This window comes from Leptonotus elevatus, chromosome 20 (genome assembly GCF_054856555.1).
Source record: "Leptonotus elevatus isolate MCC_2025b chromosome 20, RoL_Lele_1.0, whole genome shotgun sequence".
Lineage (NCBI taxonomy): Eukaryota > Metazoa > Chordata > Actinopteri > Syngnathiformes > Syngnathidae > Leptonotus > Leptonotus elevatus.
Genome location: NC_141258.1, coordinates 15,866,368 through 15,889,749, shown reverse-complemented (window position 1 = coordinate 15,889,749; position 23,382 = coordinate 15,866,368). Strand labels below are relative to the sequence as shown.

At 40.5% G+C, this 23,382-nt stretch overlaps 1 protein-coding gene across 1 annotated transcript in view; it reads right to left on the bottom strand.

The window, feature by feature from the left end:
* ryr2a (ryanodine receptor 2a (cardiac)) overlaps window positions 1-23,382 on the bottom strand; it is a 221,846-nt gene that overhangs the window by 31,849 nt on the left and 166,615 nt on the right. Inside the window, exons 89-97 of the mRNA XM_086065047.1 lie at window positions 9,941-10,021; window positions 9,773-9,861; window positions 7,008-7,136; window positions 6,691-6,795; window positions 6,009-6,090; window positions 5,557-5,715; window positions 5,325-5,479; window positions 892-1,107; window positions 535-807 (exon numbers count right to left, since the gene is read on the bottom strand). Of these exons, the coding sequence (XP_085921173.1) occupies window positions 535-807; window positions 892-1,107; window positions 5,325-5,479; window positions 5,557-5,715; window positions 6,009-6,090; window positions 6,691-6,795; window positions 7,008-7,136; window positions 9,773-9,861; window positions 9,941-10,021 (1,289 nt within the window). The remainder of the gene's footprint in view (window positions 1-534; window positions 808-891; window positions 1,108-5,324; window positions 5,480-5,556; window positions 5,716-6,008; window positions 6,091-6,690; window positions 6,796-7,007; window positions 7,137-9,772; window positions 9,862-9,940; window positions 10,022-23,382) is intronic.

Below are 23,382 nucleotides of genomic sequence, written 5' to 3'. Positions count from 1 at the left end.
CATTCCTTTCATGGTCTCCTTTTTGTCTACCTCCGCACGTGTGAGTCAAATACATTTTTATTTGCAATATGCTAATTCCTGCTTCACAGGCTCCTTCTTCTCTTGCTGCGCATGCGTGCGTCAAACCACGCTGCTATTTGTTTTGTCAATTCCCCCCATCCTTCCCACCCACTCAAACACGAACACACTGTCTTTGGGGCGGGGAAGCGACCCACACCGTGACGATAAGCTGCTACTTGTTTGCTATATGCTAACTCCTCAGACTAGTTACGAGTCTCGGTAAGGTCACTGCGAGCGGCGGCGCTGCAAGTACCGGTGCCATACAAAACGCAGTATAGTATAGTTTTAAATGACGCAGTACCCCAATACCAAATTAGTACCGGTTAACCGTGCATCCCTACTATACATATTTTTCTTGCACAATTTAGAAACTTTTACTTCTGCCAAACACGTATACACTGTCGTTTGCAATTCTAATTGTTTTTAAATTGTTGGTTTGTAGAGTGGCTACCCCGCAGAATTCAGGAGTCTGACCTTAATCAATAGGCTCACATTGAACCGCAGCGCAATTAGTGCCAAGTGGACCGTGGTAACAGAAAGGAAGCTCGTCCCTGGGTTTTCCACATCTGGCCTCTCTTGCTCATTGTCCTCTTTCACAGCTGAGCGCTCGCCAGTGTCTGACATCTGTGCGGCCAGTTGCATTTCAAAAATGGTGTCCTCACAGAAATTCACAAACAATTCCATCTTTTCCTTCTCGCCTCCTTCATTAACCACATCAAAGATGAACTGGCGCTTGGATTCTTTAACCTAAAGTTGGGTTATATGAGAAAAAATATTGAGACTTGACAAAGCTAGGTCAGGTCCGAAATAAAACATTAATTAAAATCTTACCTGAGGTTTCTCCCACTGGGTTCGGCTGGACTCACTGATCTCAAAGTAGACCCTCTCAATACGCTTGGCACTGCCCATGATCTCAATCCTACCCAAGTAGGGCTGGAAGTAGTTGAGAACACTCTCTGCGAGCTCCAGGAAGGTGTGCAGTCGGTTGTCATGAGGCATGTGCTCTGACAAGTTGGTCAACAACACGGCTACATTGAAGCCAATGTCCTTTAAATCACAGCAGTTTTCTCTCAGTGGAAAATGTTCAGACATTTCTAACTACACACAGACCATAACATTGCCATTTATTTACGAAAAACTCTCCCTCCTTTCCCGCAATGCATTCAAAAAACTCACACACTACACAACCTAGTTCGTTACAGTACTTTTGAGGAGGGCTGACCATCCAACCATCCATCCATCCATCCATCCATCCTTCGCTTATCCGGGGTCGGCTCGCGTGGGCTGCAGCTTTAGCTGGGAAGCCCATACTTTCCTCTCCCCAACCTCTTCAACCAGCTCCTCTGACAGGATCCCAAGGCGTTCCCAGGCCAGCCAAGAGACATAGTCTCTCCAGTGTATCCTAGGTCGTCCTCTGGGCCTCTCGCTAGTGGGACATGCCGGGAACACCTTTCCAGGGAGCCGACCAGGAGGCATCCAAACCAGATGCCCGAGCCACCTCAACTGGTTCCTCTTAACGCGGAGGAGTAGCGGCTCGACACTGAGTCCCTCCCGGGAGCCCGGACACCCTGCGGAGGAAACTCATTTCGGCCGCTTGTATCTGGGATCTTGTTCCCACAGCTCGTGACCATAGGTGAGGGCAGGAACGTAGATCGACCGGTAAATCGAGATCTTTGCCTTTCGACTCAGCTCTTTCTTCACCACAACTGACCGATACAGAGCTCGCATCACTGCAGACGCTGCACCGATCCGCCTGTCGATCTCCCGCTCCAACCTACCCTCACTCGTTAACAAGACCCCAAGATACTTGAACTCCTGGGGTGTGTCTGGGGGTTTGGGGGCGGCTGGGGCTGGGTTGGGGTGGATTGGGGGGTGGGGGTCTGTGGACAGGTGGGGTGCCTGGCGGGCCTGCCGTGCCCCGTCCTGCTGCGTTGGGTTGGGGGCGCGGACCGTGTTGGGGTGGGCGGCGCTCCTAGGTTTGCTCTCCGGCCGGTGGCCCATGCGGGGCCCGGGGGTTGTCCTGGGGGGCCCTGAGGTGTTGCGCTTGCTCTGCAAGGGGGGCAGGGGTCGACGGCTCCCCTCTTTGGTGGAGATTTTCATGCATGCCAGATCCACCACACCAGCATCTATCGAAACTCAAACACAATCTGCTTCTTCCTCTGGTCGTTGAATCGGTGGAGGCTGGTGTCTGTGGAGCTCACTCTGCTTCATCTGTCCTTCCTTCCTTTCCTCAGTCTCTCCTTTGGTCTCTTTAGGTCTCCCTAATTTGTTGGAATTTAGATGTTTCTGGGGTTGGTGAAAGACTCTGGTTGATAACCCGGTGAGTAGTAGGTAATGTCTGGTCGGTGCTGGATTTCCCTTTCCTTTCCTTTCTTTGATCCTTCCTCGGGTCTCCTGGCAACCTCACGACTCTAGCTGGATTCTGAAGTATTCGGTTTAGATGAACGGTATGGGATTTTTAATAGGTTTTAGGTGAACTAATGAATACACACTCACACGCACGCACACATGCACACACACACATACACACGCACATACTCATCCACAGACAAAATAAAAATGTATAAAAAAATATATATAAAAAAAACAAGAGAGCAATGATGATGACATGTCAAATCTGTAAAATTACCGAATGAACAATACTGAGCTCTCCAGAAAAAAAGAAGAAAAAAAAGATAAAGGCAAATGAAGCCATTATATCACAGGTTACTACAATTAAAGTTATAGTTACAATTTACCACTTCAACATATCCAACTTTGCATTAAACATGGCATGTAAACACTGTATTAATCAATAAATAAATTCAATATACATTATGTATTGTATATGTATATGTATGTTTATGTATATGTATTTATACATATTTAAAAAATAAAATTTAGCGATCTCCAGTCAGTAAACTCACACATGCTAAAGTTTAGGCAAAGTAAAATTATACCTGCTTATATGACGTAACATTTTCCGATTTGATTTAAAAAACCACTAGCATTCTGTAGCAATCCTTGTGGGTGGATAACGGGTTGTGTAGTTTCCCATGGTCTGGACGGGCCATGAATGCAACACAAACATACTTTTGTTTTGGTAAGCTAAGCGCGTTGGGAGCTGTTGTGCTCTGGCGTGGTTACGGCCAACAGTTACTTGCAAATTGTCATTAAATAGTTGTTTGTTCGCTTGGCCTGATTAGTTCACCAACGCCACAATACATGTACATTAAAAAAGGCTGCGTCGCCGGCAGCGGTGGCACCTAAATGATGGTGAGTAATGACAATTTCGTCCATCCTAATTTTCATTTATGAAACCGGACGACAACATATGGCCACATACAGACCTATTTAGCCTCAAAATATAAAACAACTGCATCAGCCGCTGCCACACACTTGCATGTATACTCAGTTTACAAAACGTGCGACACTACGGCAGCCGAAAAGTCATAACTCACAACGGTGAAGTGTTGTTTTAAAACCAAGATCAAACAGATTAAACATGTTAGACACTGGTCTCAAGGTCTCAGACAAAAAACTCACCAAAATTACGTGCACTTATGGCGCCAGGCTTAAGTTACAGCGGTGACGTTCCTGCTCCCCCTCCCTTTTGCTTTCCTTCTGCTACGTTTCAATGGGCATTTAAATCGCAGCCTTTCACGATTATGTAATCGCGTTTTGTCAAACCGCGATTTAATTGCAAATGCAATTAATCGTTCAGCCCTACTTTTGAGTATTATATGGCTGGTTGGGTCAGTGTGGAACGGTGAACTATCAAGCTGATGGCAATTTATTGCTGCCACGCAAATTTCCAATAGCTAACATTAGCATAATCATTTTTTATTTGAGCATGGAAAGCTACCTACTAGTCCTGCAGGAAAAGAGCCGAGCCCCGCAAAGGCAGTGTCGGTTGGAAATCCCCCCCTCATCTTTGACCTCACGCCACAGAGTGAAAGCCGGGCCAATATTAATCCTGTATTGTCCAGGTAGGCTCCCTTTTTATTGTTATTATTTGTTTGTCTCCTCATCTTCGTTTCTTGGGTTGTTTTTCAGCTTCTCCATGACAACAGTAATCGCGCGTAGACTAGTTTTAATGTTCAAGATTTTATGGCGTCAAGTAAAATTGTTTGCAAAAATGTGAATGTCTGTGCTGCATTCAAGTAGGGATGGGTACCTTTCGCATTTGAACCGGTTTGTTTCCAATTGTCGGTGCTGGGGTATCGATAACGGTACTGAACAATACCAATTTTCAGTACTTCTGTTGTTTGTGGTAATAAATATTAATTTATTTAACAATAAAATAATAACTTTTTAAAAATAACATTCACTTAAAAAGTCATTTTTTATTAAACAAAATCAAAGTCAGATTCATGATGTCAAATTTTCTAACAAATAATAAAACAATGAATTTAAAACACATGAGCCAGAGAGGATGGAGTAAAAAAAAATCCATATATAAATAAATAAATAAAGTATAAATAATACCATCAATTAATATTACAAATAAAGTGAGAAGCAAAGTTATTTACAATTAACAACATAAAGAACAAAATTTAGCAGTAATACAAGAACAGACAATAAATAATTGTATTAGTGTTATTTTGGTTCCTTGGGCAACTGTTTCTCAAGAACGTGCATGCGCACGTACCACGATGAATTCGATCCCAACTTGGAGTGAAATCTCGCAAAAAATTAAAGTTCGAAGAGGACATGAACGACAATGAAGGGAATAATTGGGACTTGGGAGCAAACTCAATGTAGACTGTATCCAACGCGGTACGTAATGTTTGCTAGTGCTACAGGTTGGCCACAAAATTTTGCAGTTTTATCGTTACCCGTGAAATTCTAAATATGGTAGTAATATATTGTAACAATGGTAATGCCACACATTTTATAAATGATTCAAATCGGTGGGTGAAGACGGACATCTGCTATGTCCATGTTGTGGTCCATGTCGAGGAGAGGCAAGCGGACATTTGCTATGTCCACTTTGTGGTCCGCGCCGACATCCCGGACAGTCAAAATTTAAGACGCGCTTCAGAACATGGCACCGTTTGATTGAATGTGAATCGGTGCCATCTTCGGTACCCATCCCACCCAGAGTTCACTGATGCACTGACTCTCTGGTTATCCACATATCCATCTACTAATTGAGCATATCTATGTCTCAAAAACAATTCTACATAATACATCAAATATGTGAACCATCTTTGTTAGGAAAGTACCTGTAAATGCGTCCCAATGGAAATTACACACAAGAAGTGGAGTCAAACTTTTATTACCTTAGCTGGTTCATGAAAGCGCTCCACAAACTCCTCATAGTCCAAGAGTTCATTTTCATCAGTTTCAGCACAGGAGAGCAGAAACTCAGTCTCAGACTGGGTGTAGTGCTTATGGTTCTCCATTGCCTTCTGGAAGTCTCTCTTGGATATTACACCTTACATTTAATTTGTTCATCAATACCATTGAAATTGTCAGATATTTCATATTCAGTTTATGAAAACATAAACTTGCCTTTCCCATCCGGATCATACTCTTTAAAGGCATCTGAGGAGGTGACATCTTTCAGCTTGAGGAACATATCAAAGAACTTCAAAATCATTTCTACATTGTTGGATGATTCCACCAGCATGTCAACCATCTGCTTTCCAATGGTCCCATTAACCACATTCCCTGCCGATATAAAACAGCACTGAAATTTACAACATATACGTATGTTAAAATAAAAACAAAACACAACTAACATATTTCTTTAGAGATTATAGGATAGCGATGATAGGTTGCAGTGCTGAGTCTGCTCTGTCTTCTGTCTCAATGCTAACTGCATCCAAATTCAATACAAAGTGGTGTTTCATGTGAATCTGCAATTTCTTTCATCAAATTCTGATTAAATCAATACTTGATACAATTAATATTTTTTTCCCATTCATACTAGGGAGCACATGAGTACAAGATGATCGTCATACCCTCCATCATTGAAAGCAACATGACCACCATGTCTTTCTGAAGATCCATCATTTCCTTCAGTAACTCAATCTGACTAGAGTCCTGAAGGGGAAACACATTAAAAATAACACCTGTGATATTTCTCAGCTCACCAAGCAACTAACTAACAAACAAAGGTACAGTGGAATCTTGGGTCACAATTGCCCGAATTCATGAATAAATGAGCTCAAGAATAAAATTTTCAGGCAAATATCGTTTTGGTTCACAAAGTATGCTAACTATTGCTGCACATCTGCAATGGACATATACGGTAGGTGACCGTTGTGGGTGGTGGCCTTCTGCTATGGTGCTATCTCTGCAGTAGATTGTCTGTGTCAGGCGTCTGCGATGTTTTCATGCAAAAGTGACTTGATTCTGGGGTTGGAAAGGATTTATTCTATTTCCATTCATTTCAATGGGGAAAATTGCTTTGGGTCATGAACATTGTGCATTATCAGCAGAGTTGCGGAAAAAATTTGGTTTCTGAACCGAGGTTCCACTGTAATGGTAATTATAAAGCATATATATTTAATGAATGAAAAGATGATGAGAGAAAAGTATTTTATACTGATGAACCACTGTTAAATTTTTAGAAGTTAAAAAAAAATTTTTTTATCATAATTTCCAGTTCATTAAGGCTGTTTTTATTTCACTTGAACATACCTGAGACAATTTCATCTGCATATTAGCAAAGACATGTAGAAACCCAATGACGGCATCCCACAGACGACTGTGTGCCAAGCTCTGCTGATTACCAGTACATGGACCCTGTAATAATGATAAGCACAGTTTTGTCACAAGCAAAAACAGAAAACTGTTTGGAACTCATTGTACTGCATTTTTCCTCTAATAAGCATGCCGTAGCTTCTATTTTAAATAAGCATCTGAATAAATCAAATCCTGCCATGCATTGATGGCTACATGAAACACATTTCAACAAATCATCAAAAACTTCCATAAACTTGTCTAGATTGTTGTACCTGGATATACTCTGTGAGTGTGTTGAAAACCTGCTTGGCGACGTTAATTGCCTTTGAGAAGTTCCTTTGTCCTTGTTCATCAATTACATCTTTTCCAGAGTAATGCCAGTAGAAATCACTAATAGACTCCTAAGAACAATGGGAGACAAATAAGGCACAGAAGAAGGGGATGAGTTAAAAACTAAAAAGTCAAGTCACATATACAAACCTAGTTCCAATGTAGTTGATACAATGATTTGCAAATCATGTTCAACCTATATTTAATTGAATATACTACAAAGACAAGATATTTAATTTTTGAAACGGGATAAACTTCAATTTTTTAATCAAATATTCATTGACTTAATTTTTGACTGCAACACATTCCAAAATAGCTGGGACAGGTGGCAAAAAAAAAGTTGAGCAATGCTCATCAAACCTGTTTGGAGCATCCTACAGGTGAACAGGCGGGTGCTATGATTGTGTATAAAACGAGCTTCCCTGAGGCCCTGTTTACACGGAAGCAAAGCTGGCTTCATTCCTCAAAAGAATCTTGTACACACAGAAACGTTTCAAGACATGCGTGTGTCCAAAAGAAGACGCTGAGGATGTGGCACTGTAGCCCAGCCACAGGGAAAGCGTAGAAGAAGAATCAACGAAGAAGATGAACCACTGATCTGAATAGCCGATAGGCCAAGACTTTTGAAGCCGCCAGGCCGCCATATTACTCATCCCAAGAAACGTTTCTCGGCGCATATATATATATATATATATATACAGAGAGAGAGAGAGAGACAGAGAGAGACAGAGAGAGAGAGAGACATATATATATACATATATAATATAATACATAAATAAAAATTATTGTCATTTTACATTACATTTTATCTTGCACTGACAGTTTGCCTTGTTTTTTCCAATTCACACACGTCCTCACCACGACACACACGCAGAGCTACTGGTGGCTAAGTAACTGCAGCTCCGAAACTACGGCACCGTACCATACTTGCCACATGCATGCTAAAAACAAATTGTAGCATGTATGCTAAAATACGGTAACATGCATTCTACCATTTGTTTTAAAATGGCAACTGGAGTAAAATAGTGAGTTCATTTGTACTTTATAATTCAACTATTTAACTCACGGTACTCATGTTATTCGTTGCCGTGCACTTTAACAGGCGTTCACAACCCATTCACACACCGCGGCGCGGCCTCCCAGTTTATTTTGGTGGATATATATATATATATATATATATATATATATATATAGAGAGAGAGAGAGAGACTTATATATATATATATATATATATATATATATATATATATATATATGTACATATATATATATATATATATATATATATGTACATATATATATATACATATATATATATATACATATATACACACACTAGCCTACGAGCTGTACATGTCTAATCAAGCTCTGAAACGGCGCCGCTGTGTGGACGAACTGCCCAAAAGGTAAGAAATTTGTGCGGATACATTGAAATGGGCTTTCATGTGGAGGGGGCCTGAATTGCTCAGCCATTCACAAGCAAAAATGGGGTGTGGTTCACCTCTTTGTGAACAATTGCGTGAGAAAGTAATTGAACAGTTTAAGGACAATGCAAGGAATTTAGTTACTTCATCACCTATGGTCCATAGTATCATCAAAAGGTTCAGAGAATCAGGAAAAATCACTAAATGTAAGCGGCAAGGCCAAAAACCAACATTGAATGCCTATGATTTTTTATCCCTCAGGTGGCATTGCATCAAAAACCAAAAAATAATTCCACCTACAAAGCTTCAGCAATGAGTGTCAATCCTGGTATTCTGGATTCTCAACGGCCCAACTTCTGTGGTATTGGGTTTGTAATTAGGCCTCCACATAAGTATGGACTTTCAAAGAAAGAAAGACAAAAAAGTCATGTGTCCTGGATCAAAGGAAAATTGGCACAGTTGTGTACCCAAACTTTACCAGATGAGATAAACAGGCACTTGGAAAAGTGCAAGTGTATCAAACTACATAATTAATTACAGTGGTATACCAAGTGTTCTCATAGAATGACATTAGGTGACAATGCTCGTAATTCGGTTTATTCATCATCAAAACAATTATCCCCATTGAATTGAAATGCCATTAACACGTTCCGACCCCAAATTTAAAGTAAGATAAAACACAAGAATAGAGACATCACGCCGAAAGACAGAGCAAACCGGATTAAGCTAGAGCAGCTAACAAAAGCGGCTAGCGGGAGAAGCTAGTAAAAAAAAAAAAAGCTAGTAAAAGCTTGCAAGAACAAAGCATAAGGTGACAAGCGACGGAAGCCCAAATCACGGGACTCAGCGACGACCACCTGCAGGCCCCGTGGAAAGTAAGTAGTGGTTGACCCATTGGGTCCGATACTCGATGCAAGCACCACCAGGGCTAACTGCATTCACAAAGTTGTCCTTTGGGCATCTGTAGCAGGAAGATGGTGGTGAAACGTCAACCTTTTGTAAGATGAGGCTCCAGCGATGTAATACAATTAGTGAATACAAGACCTATGATTATATTAAAAAATGCACATTGATGTAGTAGAACATATTTTTTTGCATATTATCGAAATATATATGCAATTTTCAGTCAAATTAGGAAACATTACTGTACATTGTAAATACAAAACTGAATGTGAACAAAATCGCAAATTAAATCGAAATCACAATATTTGTCAGAAAAATCGCAAATCAATTTTTTCCTAAAATCGTTCAGCCCTACTGCTGACAAAAAAAAGGGTGACAACCTGTACTCTTAGCAGGTAGTCAACAGTCGAGATGATGATGTTGACAGTTGTGTTGTTCCCCGTTTGAGTCCTTAAGTAGTTCTGGAAATCTGCAATGAATGAAGATATGCAAATTTCCACAATATTAAAGTAACTGCCAGCGTGCAAATGGTGAGTTTACAAAAATACCTGAGTTATGTCCTTCACAGAGAAGCTGAAGGAAGCGGAAGAGGTCACAGGTAAACTTATCATCCTGCATAACCTTCTCACCTGTCCCAAAGAGAACCCCCCCCCCCCCCCCGAGACCACACAGGCGCGCGCACACACACACACACACACACACACACACACACACACACACACACACACACACACACACACACACACACACACACACACACACACACACGCACACGCACGCACCCCCACACACACAAAGATTTACAGAAACAGAGAGACACATGCAGACAAAAGTAAGCAGGTATTCCCAAGAAGATATGCATATGCAAACAGATTAAAGAATGTACACAAACATACACATGCATTTAGAAAAACAGGGACACATTCACAAAACTAATTGAATATACAATATAGGAGCAAACAACACACCATAAAGCAAAACAAACAAAAAAAATGTGTTAAAAAAAAAAGTCTAGTCGTTGAAATGTGAATAGAATACAGTAATTGAAATACAAAATTCTTCTAGAACCCATTTGATGCAATATTTTGAGCGGTGCACGAGAAATTGTATGTAGAGATGGAAAGGTTTTTGAATTGAATCATTTTGTAGTCACGAGAACAAAATCTGGACTTTTGAAATTTTCTTAGAGCTTTTACATGTGGTGTGAGTCGTGTCAATCAGTATGCTATTGAAATACATTAGCAAATATAATAGGTGACTTTAGTAAAAATGCTACTAAGAACCACAAAATGCAACAAAAAATTAATAAAAATGATATTAATAGAAATATAATAACTATACAGCCAGATAAACAAGAACTTAACATCAATACAGAATGACTACAAAGAGGTCTAATAATTCTTACAATTTCCAACAAAAACAAAGATGTTTTGTTTATTTTCAGAAATATCAACAACGAAGCTCTCGATTCTCACCTTAATGGATCATATAAGCAAAATATTGTGGAGGAGAGAGTGAAGATAGCAGAAGATTGTCTTCTGAAGAAGTTCAGGCAAACAAGACGCGTGACCAATGCGAATAAAGGACATAGTGATAATCAAAGGTCTGCAAGGACGCAAAGTTGTGAGTCCGCTTGGAAGATTTCTTCTCAGAACGTCGAATGTGAATTGTGGCTCAGAGTGGGTAACTCATTTTGATTATTTGATTTTGATATGCTTCCACGATCTTCACTGTCTCCACCACAGTATATTGCTTTCGATCCATTAGGTTGAGAATTGAGTGCTTCATTGTTGATATTCCTGAAAATGAAAAAAATTATCTTTGCTATTTTGGAAATGGCGAGAATAAAAAAAAAAATGGCAACATTTCATTGCGTAACTCATTGCCATAGGTGTGCAGATTTTTTTGCTAAAACTAATTAACGGCTGTAAATGTCAGCGGAAGCTGTCGTGTTGTGACATTAAGGCACACACACGCAGCAATCAGCCACTCTTGTGGTCTCTCTTACCAGAGAGGTTTGCCTAGATTTCTGATGAACGTGGCAAAAATGTTTCACTGTTCAGTATATATGATACGTACGGTATTTACTGTATTGGAGTGTCTCTTAAATTGCAATAAATAAATATATACATACATACACATATACACATATATATATATACACACATATATATAAATCTATATATATATATATATATATAAATCTATATATATATATATATATATAAATCTATATATATATACATATACATATATCTATATATATACATATATATATATACATAAATCTATATATATATATATATATATATATATATATGTATATATATATATATATACATATATACATATATATATATACATACATACATACATATGCCTTGCCTTTCCGTGGCGGTTTCCCTGTACTTGGATCCACTTGCTTTTTGCCTGCATGCTGCCAACCCCCACCTGACAGAATGGCCACAGCAAACCAAAACCCAGCGGGAAGCATGTGGTGTTACTATTTACTGAACTTTTTGACCAACGTGTTTGGTTAGTAGTACACCTCTCCTGTGTCACTCTCAGCCCAAACATCAGTGGAACACAAGGCGTGTGAATGGTATTTTCTTCTACTCTCTCTGCACCCACGACTGCAGACCTGCTAATGGTTCTTCATTCCCAAGATTGTGCATAGCAGCACGGTCAAGAAGAACAGTGAGTCAACCTACAGGGAGGAGGTGCAATGTCTGGCTGAGTATGCAACAACAACAACTTGCTGCTCACCAGCAGCAAGACCAAGAAGCTCATCATGGACTTCAGAAGGATTGTTAAAACTCATCCACCCATCTGGCGGAAGAGCTTGTGACCAGCTTCAAATTGATGGAAATCCACAACTCACAGAATCTCACTTGGATGGTCAAGAAGGCTTACCAAATGATACTCTTCAAGTTTTCTGATCACTCTGAAGAAATAAACACTGTTCTTCAGCAATTCTGATTTCAGTAATGTCTACGACTGCACTACCAATAACATAATAATAATCTGTTATGTAGTCTGTCAAAGACCAGATAGCTTTACAGAAGATGTTGAAAACCGCCCGCCCAGTGCATTGCTGGGGCTGCACTTTTAAGTCATAGAAGAAAGTATTGCCCTCTGGGAGGTACTACAGAATCCTAAGGTCCAAAGTCACCAGGTTCAGGAACAGCTTTTTCCCTACAGTTCCCTACTCTCTGCTTATATGTACCTCAAGATGCACCACTAAGGCTTGGCATTTACGTATATGATTACCATTAGTGATAGCAGGAACATTTTAGTTTGACCACTGTAATCACCTGGGATTGAATTTGCTCAATCAAAAGTGGTGGAAGCGTGTGACAACAGCCAAAGTCAACCTTTTCCTACTCTTACATCTGCAAGTAGTAAAAGTAAAGGTTAACTTAACATTGACTGAGTGTGGCATTAAAAGCTTGGCTCAGGCAAGAGAAATAGATGTTAGCCATGACTTGTAGCTATACTCCTAGGTCGAGGCCATTTTGACAAGAATAGTTCCTCATTGTCTGTTGTGTGGCGGTATGTCCAAAGTGACATGGAACAATTTGTGCCGATGTGTAAGTTTATGTCGACAGTTGGTCCCTTCCACAACGAGGATCATAACAAATCTTAATCATTTGAAGTATTACACATTGATGTGGAAAAGTCATATCACATGGATTTCTTCCAAGCCGACTGCGGTGCTAATGCAATGCAGACAATTGTTGATGAAATTGATATAAACAGCCATGGTGCGTCATTTCTTGACACATGCATGTGTATCCTGGATCGGCGGTATTGGAAAACTGTATTTGTGGAAAAAATGCCAGACAGTGCAGCGATTAGCATGTTAATTGATATACTTGTCTTCTCCATGCGCGCCTACGGGTAAGATGGAGTTGTTGCTGAATATCATACCGAAAGAAGAGTTTATCAGGGCGGAGAATGTTTGTGGTTTCTACTGTACTGATCAGGTAGGAGTCTGGATGGCCAAAACCGGTGTCATGTGGATGTGTGCAATAGTGACAGACATGATTTTCCATTGTTGGACATGCCATGTGACCTTAGGAAAAAAAGTTAAGACATTCAAAAGATACTTTCGGTGTTGAATAAAAGATAACCAAGGTGCAATTGAATATGAATTCAATCTAGGGTGTAATGTTCTTCGGTATTACACTGATGGTTCAAAACTGGACGGAAGAGTTGGAGCTGGTATTTATATCAAGTAACCGCATGGCCCTCGGTCTTCCGTTCAGCAATCCCTCTTCTTGGTCCAACTGAGTACCGGCATCCAGGCAGAAGTCTTCGCCATGTCAACGGTGATAGAGATGCTACTTGAGGAGGGGGTCCAGTAACAAATAATAGTTGTCCTTTCTGATAGTCAGGCTGTTAAGGAAATGGAATGCAATATGGTCACATCAAACACTGTTTTGCACTCTATTGAAAACCTTAATGAACTGGGTAAGAGAAACAATCTTCTCATTGCAATGGATACCCAGTAATTTGGGAGTCTAGGGCAATGAGGAGGCTGATAAACTAAACTAAACAGGGATCTGACCTCCCCACTGAGCGCCCAGAACTTCAGAATGGGAAAAACTTACTGATTGTGAAACAACAAAGCAAAATGTTGGATGGCCTTCGTTTCGGCTGTGCAGTACAGGTAACTCACAATTTGATAATTAGACGATATGTGGCCCATGATAACGATAATATCAGGGTACATGATATCTATAATATTCAATATATTGCCAGAGATTTTCTCAACGATATATCACGATATTCAGTATGTGAGTGACAGTGGAAACTTGCCGACTGTTCTTCTTCGCCAATAGTGTCTAGACACCAGTTCTTGGCCACTGCTTCCGTCTACTTTAACACCATTTAGGTGATTAGGACAGTCACAGAGAGACTGAAGTACTGACGGTGACAGCAACGGATCACAAAAGTCATGTTTTGGATTTGCAGATTTGAGTCACAGATATAATCGTTTTATTGGATCAGCAAAAAAAAAAAAGAATAACAAGATAAAGAGTACTTTGTCTTCATTTATTTTGTAAAACACTTGCCCATTAAAAAAAAAAAAAAAACTCAAAATGGTAATTTAGGATTTAGGAACACAACTTTAGTGCAATATGAGTCAAATACATTCTTATTTTATACATGGTCCATGTATAAAATCACAAGGTATTAATGGATTAAAGTTGTGTTCCTAAAACCTAAATGGCTATATTTGACATTTTCAGTTGAATGTTTTATTTATTTATTTAATGGGCAAAGGTGTTTTATAAAATAAATGAAGAGAAAGTTCTAATATTATTATTTGTTTTAATAATGAAAAAGGCAAAGTGCAATTTAAGGCACATTCCCGTTCCTTAAGCATGGAGAGTGAGCCTAGGTCCAGGACATTGAAAAAGAAGTAAAGAAAGCAAGTCAGGTAACAGTTCATTTACTGTTGCCAGCCAGGCACTCGTTGCCAATACTAACACTAGCTGCTAGCCACTAACGTCTGCGCCTTGTGACATATCATACAATGACGGCATAATTAACCAGCGGTATCTTAGCGTCCTAAATTAGCAATTAAATATACTTTTGGGATGGCATTACGATAATGTTGGTAGAAAATATGTAATTTCAATGAAAACATTGATAATATGAGCCGAAACGTCGAAAAGGGAAGTCAAGCTAGCGGTCACGCCACCACGCAGTCCAACTTCAAAGTAAAAACCTGTCATGAGAAAGGAGCACGGCCTTGTTGAGTTTAACACAGTCTTTATTCCAAATCACTGCAGCAACAATATACCCATTCCCGCTCAGACTCCTACTCCTCACAAACTTCCTGCTACGTCACTATGACGTTTCGAGTATGGTAGCCTAGAGCAATCATAAAACAAATCTCAAAACATCTTCCCCCTTTTTTATTTTAAACAACCATTGCATTATTTATTTTTTATCCCTGAAAGAAAAAAAACACCACCTAATTTACATTTGTTTACTATTGGCCGGCGCTCCAGTCTCCTGGTTTTGCTCTCCGGCTAGTGGCCCCCGCGGGGCCAATGGGTTGTGCCCTGGCACTGCCGTGGTCTGGGGAGCCCTGGGTGGTTGTGCTTGCCCTGTCCTGGTCGACGGCTCCCTTCTTTGGTGGAGGTTTTCATGCATGCCAGATCCACCACACCAGCATTTACCAAAATTTTAACACAATCTGCTTCTTCCTCTAGTCACTGAATCGGTGGAGGCTGATGTCTGTGGATCTCACTCTGCTTCATCTATCCTTCCTTCCTTTCTTCAGTCTTTCCTTTGGTCTTTTGAAGTCTTCCTAATTTGTTGGGTAGTAGGTGGTGTCTGGTCGGTGCTGGAGTTCACTTTTCTTTCTTTTCTTTGATCCTTCCTTGGGTCTCCTGACAACTTCACGACTCTAGCGGGATTTTGAAGTCTTTGTTTTAGGTGAAGGGTATGGGATTTTTTATATGTTTCAGATCAATTAATGATCACAAACTCACACACACACATATGCACACACACACACACGCACACGCACATATTCACGCACACAAAAAAGGATAGCAATGATGATGACATGTTGAATCGGTAAGATTACCGAATGAACAATACTGATCTCTCTCTAAAAAAATAAAATAAAATAAAAAATTACTAACCCGTACAAACCCATCTCACAAACATGTTTTTCATTTTGCCTATAACCTGTCTGTTTGTTATCGAAGTAAGAGAAGCAATTTCAATGTCTCTTGGATAATAGTCCACTACGATGAGAAAGTTTCCCATCCAGCTCGCACAGGTCGGCTGCAATTCTTTACCATAGACCTGCAGGCAAGGGAGTTGTCATCAGTGGCTCTCTTTTCTGTGTTGGTTTGTGCTCGTTATAGAAGCTACATGATGTCACTTTCTTAATGATTTGAAGTCCTATACCTGGTCACCAAACTGTCGCTCTAGCTCGCACCCGACACTTAGTCAGGCTCTGGTGCCCCTCGTGTAGCTGGTCTAGAACATTTGATCTGAGTCTCGTTGGAATTACAAGGCGATCTTGGTACAAAACTAGACCATCAAGTTCTGACAGATGTGCCCTAACTGCGTGGAATTCCTGCAGGGGTGAGCACTCTGCCATTCCATTCGGCCATCCATTCCTTATGTGTGTGATCACTTTTTGCAATTCAGTGTCATTCTGAGTAGCACTATGTATTTCCTCAAGTTTAGCTGACTTGATGGACTTGCTCTTCGCCACAGTATTAACATAGGCTTTAATCTGGCTATCCATGTCTGACTCGTGTCCTTTCATTGGGTGACTTGACAGCGCGTCCGCTACTGCCAGCTGTTTACCAGGAACATGTTCGGCATTGACGTTAAACCTCATCCACCTTACTTTTGTCTGGCTAATGATGTGACCGAAGAACTGCAACTCTTTCTGAAGTGGCACTTCGCTTGATTGAGCTTCAGACCTGATGCTTTTATAGTCCGTAGCACTGCATCCAGGCATCGGTTGTGCTCTGACATACTCAATCCAAAGACGAGAATATTGTCCATGACGACAACTACTCCATTCAGGTCTTTCAGTAGTGTGCTCATTAATCACCGAAAGATCTCTGGCGCTGACGTTATCCCAAATGGTAGACGCTAGAAACAGAACCGTCCCATTGGAGTGATGAATGTGGTTAATTTCCAGCAGCTTGGGTCTAGCAGGATTTACCAGAACCCGCTCGAGGCAACTAACGTAGAGAAAACCTTAGCTCCAGCTAGCTTCGATGTTATGTCATCCAATGTTGGTAGGTTGCAACGCTCTCGTTTTACCCCTTTGTTCAAACGTTTTAAGTCCACGTATACTCTGACTTTATCTTTGATGCGTTTTGGAGCTGGGACCATTGGCGCGCACCAGTCTGTAGGTTCTGTGACCTCTTCAATTATCCCAAGGTTTAGCATGCACTTTAGCTCCTTTTCTACCATCGGCAGGAGGCGAAAAGGGACTCATTGAGGTGTACTAATGCTGTAAGGCACTGCATCACTTGTTAGCTCTATCTTTACAGACTCATAATTCAGCAGACCTATTTCCCTATACATATTTTTGTTTGCTCATTATTTATTCTTGCGACCAATCCCATTAGTTTTTCTACTGTCTCGCTCAACACATTACTAATACTTGAATTTCTGATTTTTGTACTTAGTAGTTGCAAGGAATTTCCCCACACATGTGACTTTCCCTCCTGGACTGTATACAGTTGGCCTACAACGGATATATTTTTGCTTTTTCTGCATTCTACTAAACGTCTTCTCTGTGTATACGGTGGTGTCAGCACCAATATTGATTTTAAAATCAACTAGGCTGCCATTGACCTGTATCACTACCTCCCACTCACTGTCTGAAACTGGCTCGTCTTTTATTGTAGGTTTTACCTCATTCATTTCACCCAGGAAAAGTCCTCCAATTAAAAATTAATCCTCATCTGTGTCCACTTCGTCTTCTACATTCCCAGTTCTGACCTCTCTTATTGTTTTACTTCGGCCCACTACTGCAAAATGTCCCATTTTGTTACAATTGTTGCACCTCTTATTATAGGCAGGACAGTGCTCACATTTGCTGTGGTTCCTATTGCACCATGTACAGTTATTTGTACAGTTAGTTTTGTGTAGTTTTGTGTCTCCACATTTCTGTCCATGTGACTGCTGTGGCTTCTGACTCCGTGCTTTATCATAACTCTTCTTTGTGGTGTTGTACTGTTTGCATCTCACCTCATTCAAGCCACTCTCTTCCCGCTCCACACTCTGCTGCTTAATTTGTTAATTTTTCCGTGCAACTTGTATGGCTTGTTCTAGTGTTAAATCCGGCTCAAATTGAAGTATTTGTGACACATCCTTGTCCAGCATTCCGATGACAATCCTGTCCCGAATCTGCTCATCCTTCATATTTCTAAACTCACAGTGCTGCGCAAGCTCATACAGGCTCCGCACAAAAGCTTCCACTGTTTCTACCGCCATCTGTGTATGATGAAAACACGCATGGTCATGAATTTATTTTGGTTATAATTGACTAATTGAATTGATATTATGCCTCCTTAAAAGAAAATACAGCTTCAAGAACAGAATGCATATGTGATATGTTCTCTGGCAAAGGGGTCCTCATGTGCCAAACAATCAAAATTTAGATATTAATATATTCTAATTCTACACTTAAGTCCCTTTAAAATAATATATAATACATGTATGTACTTCAAAAATTGACAAAGTTACAGCAGTTTTAATCTTGCAAGGTTGAAATCCCTAGTTTTGTACTAGCATCTTTCAAATGTCCATAGCAACCAGTACCTTGGGAAAAATATATTAACCTGGATTTTTCAGAAACTGTTATATCACTGGAAAGTCAATTCCAATAGCAGATAAGGACATCATCTGAAATATGAACCCTTTAAAAGTTTGGGAAGTTTGACCTCTCAACAGATGAAATCAGCCAGATCACATTAAGCTTACAATTCATCTTCTAAGGCATCAGCCAAAGTTTGGCTATTTTATTGTTGCTCCTTGTGGTATTTTATTACTTAAATGAGGTTATATTACTGCAGTGGGAAATTTGATTTAATAATTTTATGTTATTTCAAAGATTACTGTATTTGCCATTTGGTGTGGTCTGTCACTTCTCGAGATTAATTAAATAGTTAATTAATAGATTGGCCTACATTATCACATAAATGGCATTTCACAACTTTGACACTTATCCGACTCTGTCACATCACTCTGGGGAGCTGCAAGTGCAGCAGTGGGCAGGTTGCTACTATTGTTGAGTCTCTCCCTGCATGGTGAAATGGGCAGTGCATAGTTCATTTACATTAGAGTAGAAATAGACTCGTCAAAGAAAGAGATTCTGGAATTGAAGATGATCTCGATTTGGATTACAAACCTTCACCGCGGTGTTTACCGACGATGGTGCACGCTGCTACTATACAACAAGGTAGGATGCTGTGTCGTCCGTCTTCTTTCTTTACTTTCGTGCTGAATGGTCACATTATGGTGGACAGTACTGTATTTCGACTTTTATTGGTTGCTCTGTCCATTTATAGTAATCTTGTGAAGTGCCGTTCAAGTTGAGGAACTATTCGAGGGAGGTTTCCAAGATGCGTTGCTTGCTAAAGTCGCCTAATAAACATGATGGCTAACGATTTACTTTTACTAATAATTGCGTACATTGCGTCATACACTTTTACTACAATTTTAACTTTTATGCTGCTGGGAAATGAAAATAGAGTCCTCAAGGAGGCCATTTTTGGAGAAATCTCAAAATCGACATGCTCTATTTTGCTCAAATACGGGACTTGTTACTTTCCGACATGTGGACCTTTTTGCCGGAACGGGTCACATATTTTACAATTCACAACACATATTAATCACCACAATAGCCAACTCAGTTACTCAAACAACAACAGCCAATGACTTTGGGTTCACAAATGTTGTAGTGAGGAGTGAATGGGCACAGGGAAAGTAACTGCCATATTTGTATTAGCAATATCTTGAATCTGCCAGATACTATACAAATCCTGAGAAGTAGCCATGTGCTATAACCACTACCTAGACTCCTCTTAAAATATAATTTCTATATTATAAAATCATTGCAAAGTCATTCTAAAATAAGCTTGTTGTTAGTCTAAGATGAAATCTATTATGTTGAGTGGGAAAAAAAGATTCCAAATAAAAGAGTGAGTTCATTGGCCAAATATGTGAGAAATGATGACACGGCGGCAGAGAAGTAGTTTAAAGCACATAAAGAGCAAAGAAAAGGATGACAATAGATGATCTAAACTCAACACCTGCACAAAACTGCCACAAGTGAACATCTACTGCCAAAGAGTGTCCCATCACCACAAAAGTAATGGCGTGAAGGCATAATTACCACGCTCACAAGCGATTACTGAGGAAGTGAAAACAGTGCAACAAAACACATTTTTTAAAAACAACAACAGGAGAAGAAAGAAATAGAGAAAGAAAGCAAAAAAAAAAGAAACAAAGAAAAATATTCTGTACTGTACATTCAGGGAAAAGAGTTGCACAATAAATTTTCTAATATTGTTATTATGTAACACGTTTCCACAAAACCACCTTCGGGTACATTTCTTCTTTTTTTTTTAAAGAGCTCAGTATTGTTCATTCGGTAATGTCATCATCATTGCTCTTTTTTTATTATTATTTTTTTATTATTTTGTATGTGGGTGAGTATGTGTGTGCGTGCGTGCGTGTGAATGTATTCGTTAGTTCACCAAAACCTATTAAAAAAATCCCATACCGTTCACCTAAACCGAACACCGCCGTCAGGAGATCCGAGGAAGGACCAAAGAAAAGAAAGAAAAGTGAAATCCAGCACCGACCAGACACCACCCACCGGGCCACCAACCAGAGTTCTTCACCAACCCCAGAAACATCTAAATTCCAACAAATCGGGGAGACCTCAAGAGACCAAAGGAGAGACTGAGGAAAGGAAGGAAGGACAGACGAAGCAGAGTGAGATCCACAGACACCAGCCTCCACCGATTCAATGACCTGAGGAAGAAGCAGATTGTGTCTGAGTTTCGATAGATGCTGGTGTGGTGGATCTGGCATGCATGAAAATCTCCACCAAAGAGGGGAGCCGTCGACCCCTGCCAGGACAGAGCAAGCACAACACCTCAGCCCCCCAGGCCGCGGCAGGGCCAAAGGACGACCCCCGGGCCCCGCCAGGGCCACCGGCCGGAGAGCAAACCCCCAGGAGCAGGAGCGCCCCCCACCCCAACACGGCCCGTGCCCCCAACCCAACGCAGCAGGACGGGGCACTGCAGGCCCGCCAGGCACCCCACCGGTCCACAGCCCCGCCCCCCATCCACCCCAACCCAGCCCCAGCCGCCCCCAGACACCCCGTTGGGGGCACCGGAGGACGGCCGGCACCGCCGAACTCCAGGCCCAGCGGGGAAAGGCCCCGGTCGTCACTCCAGCGTTCTTAGTGAAAGCTAACCCCTGTTACTGAGTCCGCCAGCTTGCCGACTGGCGAACTCTACCCCTAAACTTTGAATGTGACCCCACCCAGTGTATATACAAGTGTGTGTGTGTGGTGCATTAAAATTGGGAGCAGGTGAACCGGAGCAGAGGGAAATTATATCCCCACGCTCCGATCCACCCGCCTCCCAGGCATGTCAGTGAGTGTATGTGGTGCATTAAAAAAATAAATAGGAGGGGGGGGGGGGGACACGGACAGGGGACCGCAGCACTGCTCTATACTGCGGTCTGCCCCAACCGATGCCCCCCCCCCCGACCCGACCCCCCCCCCCCCCCCCCACACACACACACACACAGTTGTGTGTTGCATTAAAATGGGAGGGGAGTTGTAGGGCCTGTTTGGCGAGTGTGTTATGTGCCCTATATGTCTATAAAAGTGTATTGTGCAAACAGTGCAGTGAGTTAGTGTAGGTGTTTCCCCAAATTTCAGCACAATTGGTCAAGGCAGGATCAGCGCACAATAAATTATTTGAAGGGCCCTCTGACTTGATTGTTTATAGTTTCATTATGTCCTTTTTTATCAAATGACCACGATATACTTTTTTGTACATCTGGGGGTGCTACACGTACCTGACAATTTTCGAAGCCCAAGGTCAAACATGCATGGGTTGTTTTTTGTTTTTCCACTGTACGGGGCGCTACGGAGCCATTTCGCTATCATCGTTTATGACAACTTAAAAATCAAATTTTTCGCCAGACCCGGTGAATGTTTTCGAACATGTTTAGGTCCCCAACAATGAGATTCATTTTGGAGTAGTGGAAGGAGAAGGAGTAGAAGAAGAAGAAGGAGGAGGAAGAAGAAGAAAAATGCAACGGTCGCTGCTCGGACCCTAATAATGGATTCAAAGAATTGATTTCTACAAAGATTCAGAGGGTTTGATGCGTGTCGTAAATGAAGTACGATGACATCAACCATATACAGTATATTTGCAAATTTGGATTTGATCCCGGCACAGAAAGATTCATGTATGCATGTAACAGAAAAAGTGTTGGCAAGTTACTACAAAAATTTTATATATTTCGTATTACTAGTTACTTGCATTTGAATGTACATAGTGTAATGTACTTTCTTTACAATATTACCGTCTGTGTAATCTGGAATTTATTGATTTAATAATGATTTCTACTTTTCAAAAGGAAAATGCAAAATTTGCAACTATAGTTGCCGGTAAAGATAACTTGTCATGAGGATCTTTAACTGTAATGTGGGGTGTAATGTTAAATGTTTCGACTCTATGGTGTGAGATCACTGCCTTTGACTAATATAAATATCAAATATAAATATTGGAACTGATATTTGTTCTAGTAAATAAACAATCCCAGACTGTGCACCATACAATTCTCAACATAATCAATTTTAGACACATGGGAAAGATACATTTATATTACCAATAGGGGTTCCATTTATTAATACCACCACAATGTATTACTTAATGTAATACTAGTGTACCTGATCATTTGTCTAACAAATAATAGTGATAGATGGAGTATAATTGAAAATTGGTCTAACAAGATGGATGGATGGATAGATAGATAGATAGATAGATAGATAGATAGATAGATAGATAGATAGATAGATAGATAGATAGATAGATAGATAGATAGATAGATAGATAGATAGATAGATAGATAGATAGATAGATAGATAGATAGATAGATAGATAGATAGATAGATAGATAGATAGATAGATAGACATATAGACAGACAGACAGACAGACAAACAGACATGGAGACAAAGATTCCAGGTGAATTTAATGAACAAATGGAAAATATAAAAATAAACGACCACATCAGGCTCTTATTTAATAAGGCGTAATGTAGTTTGTCAGATTGGAGTAGCATGACATCACCAGCCAACGGAGGTCTTCAGCCCAGAGATTAAATGATTTGCTGGCGCGCAGCCAATCAGAGTGATCATCATTTTGCATACTGCAATTGATGGCACATTCATTCAAATCA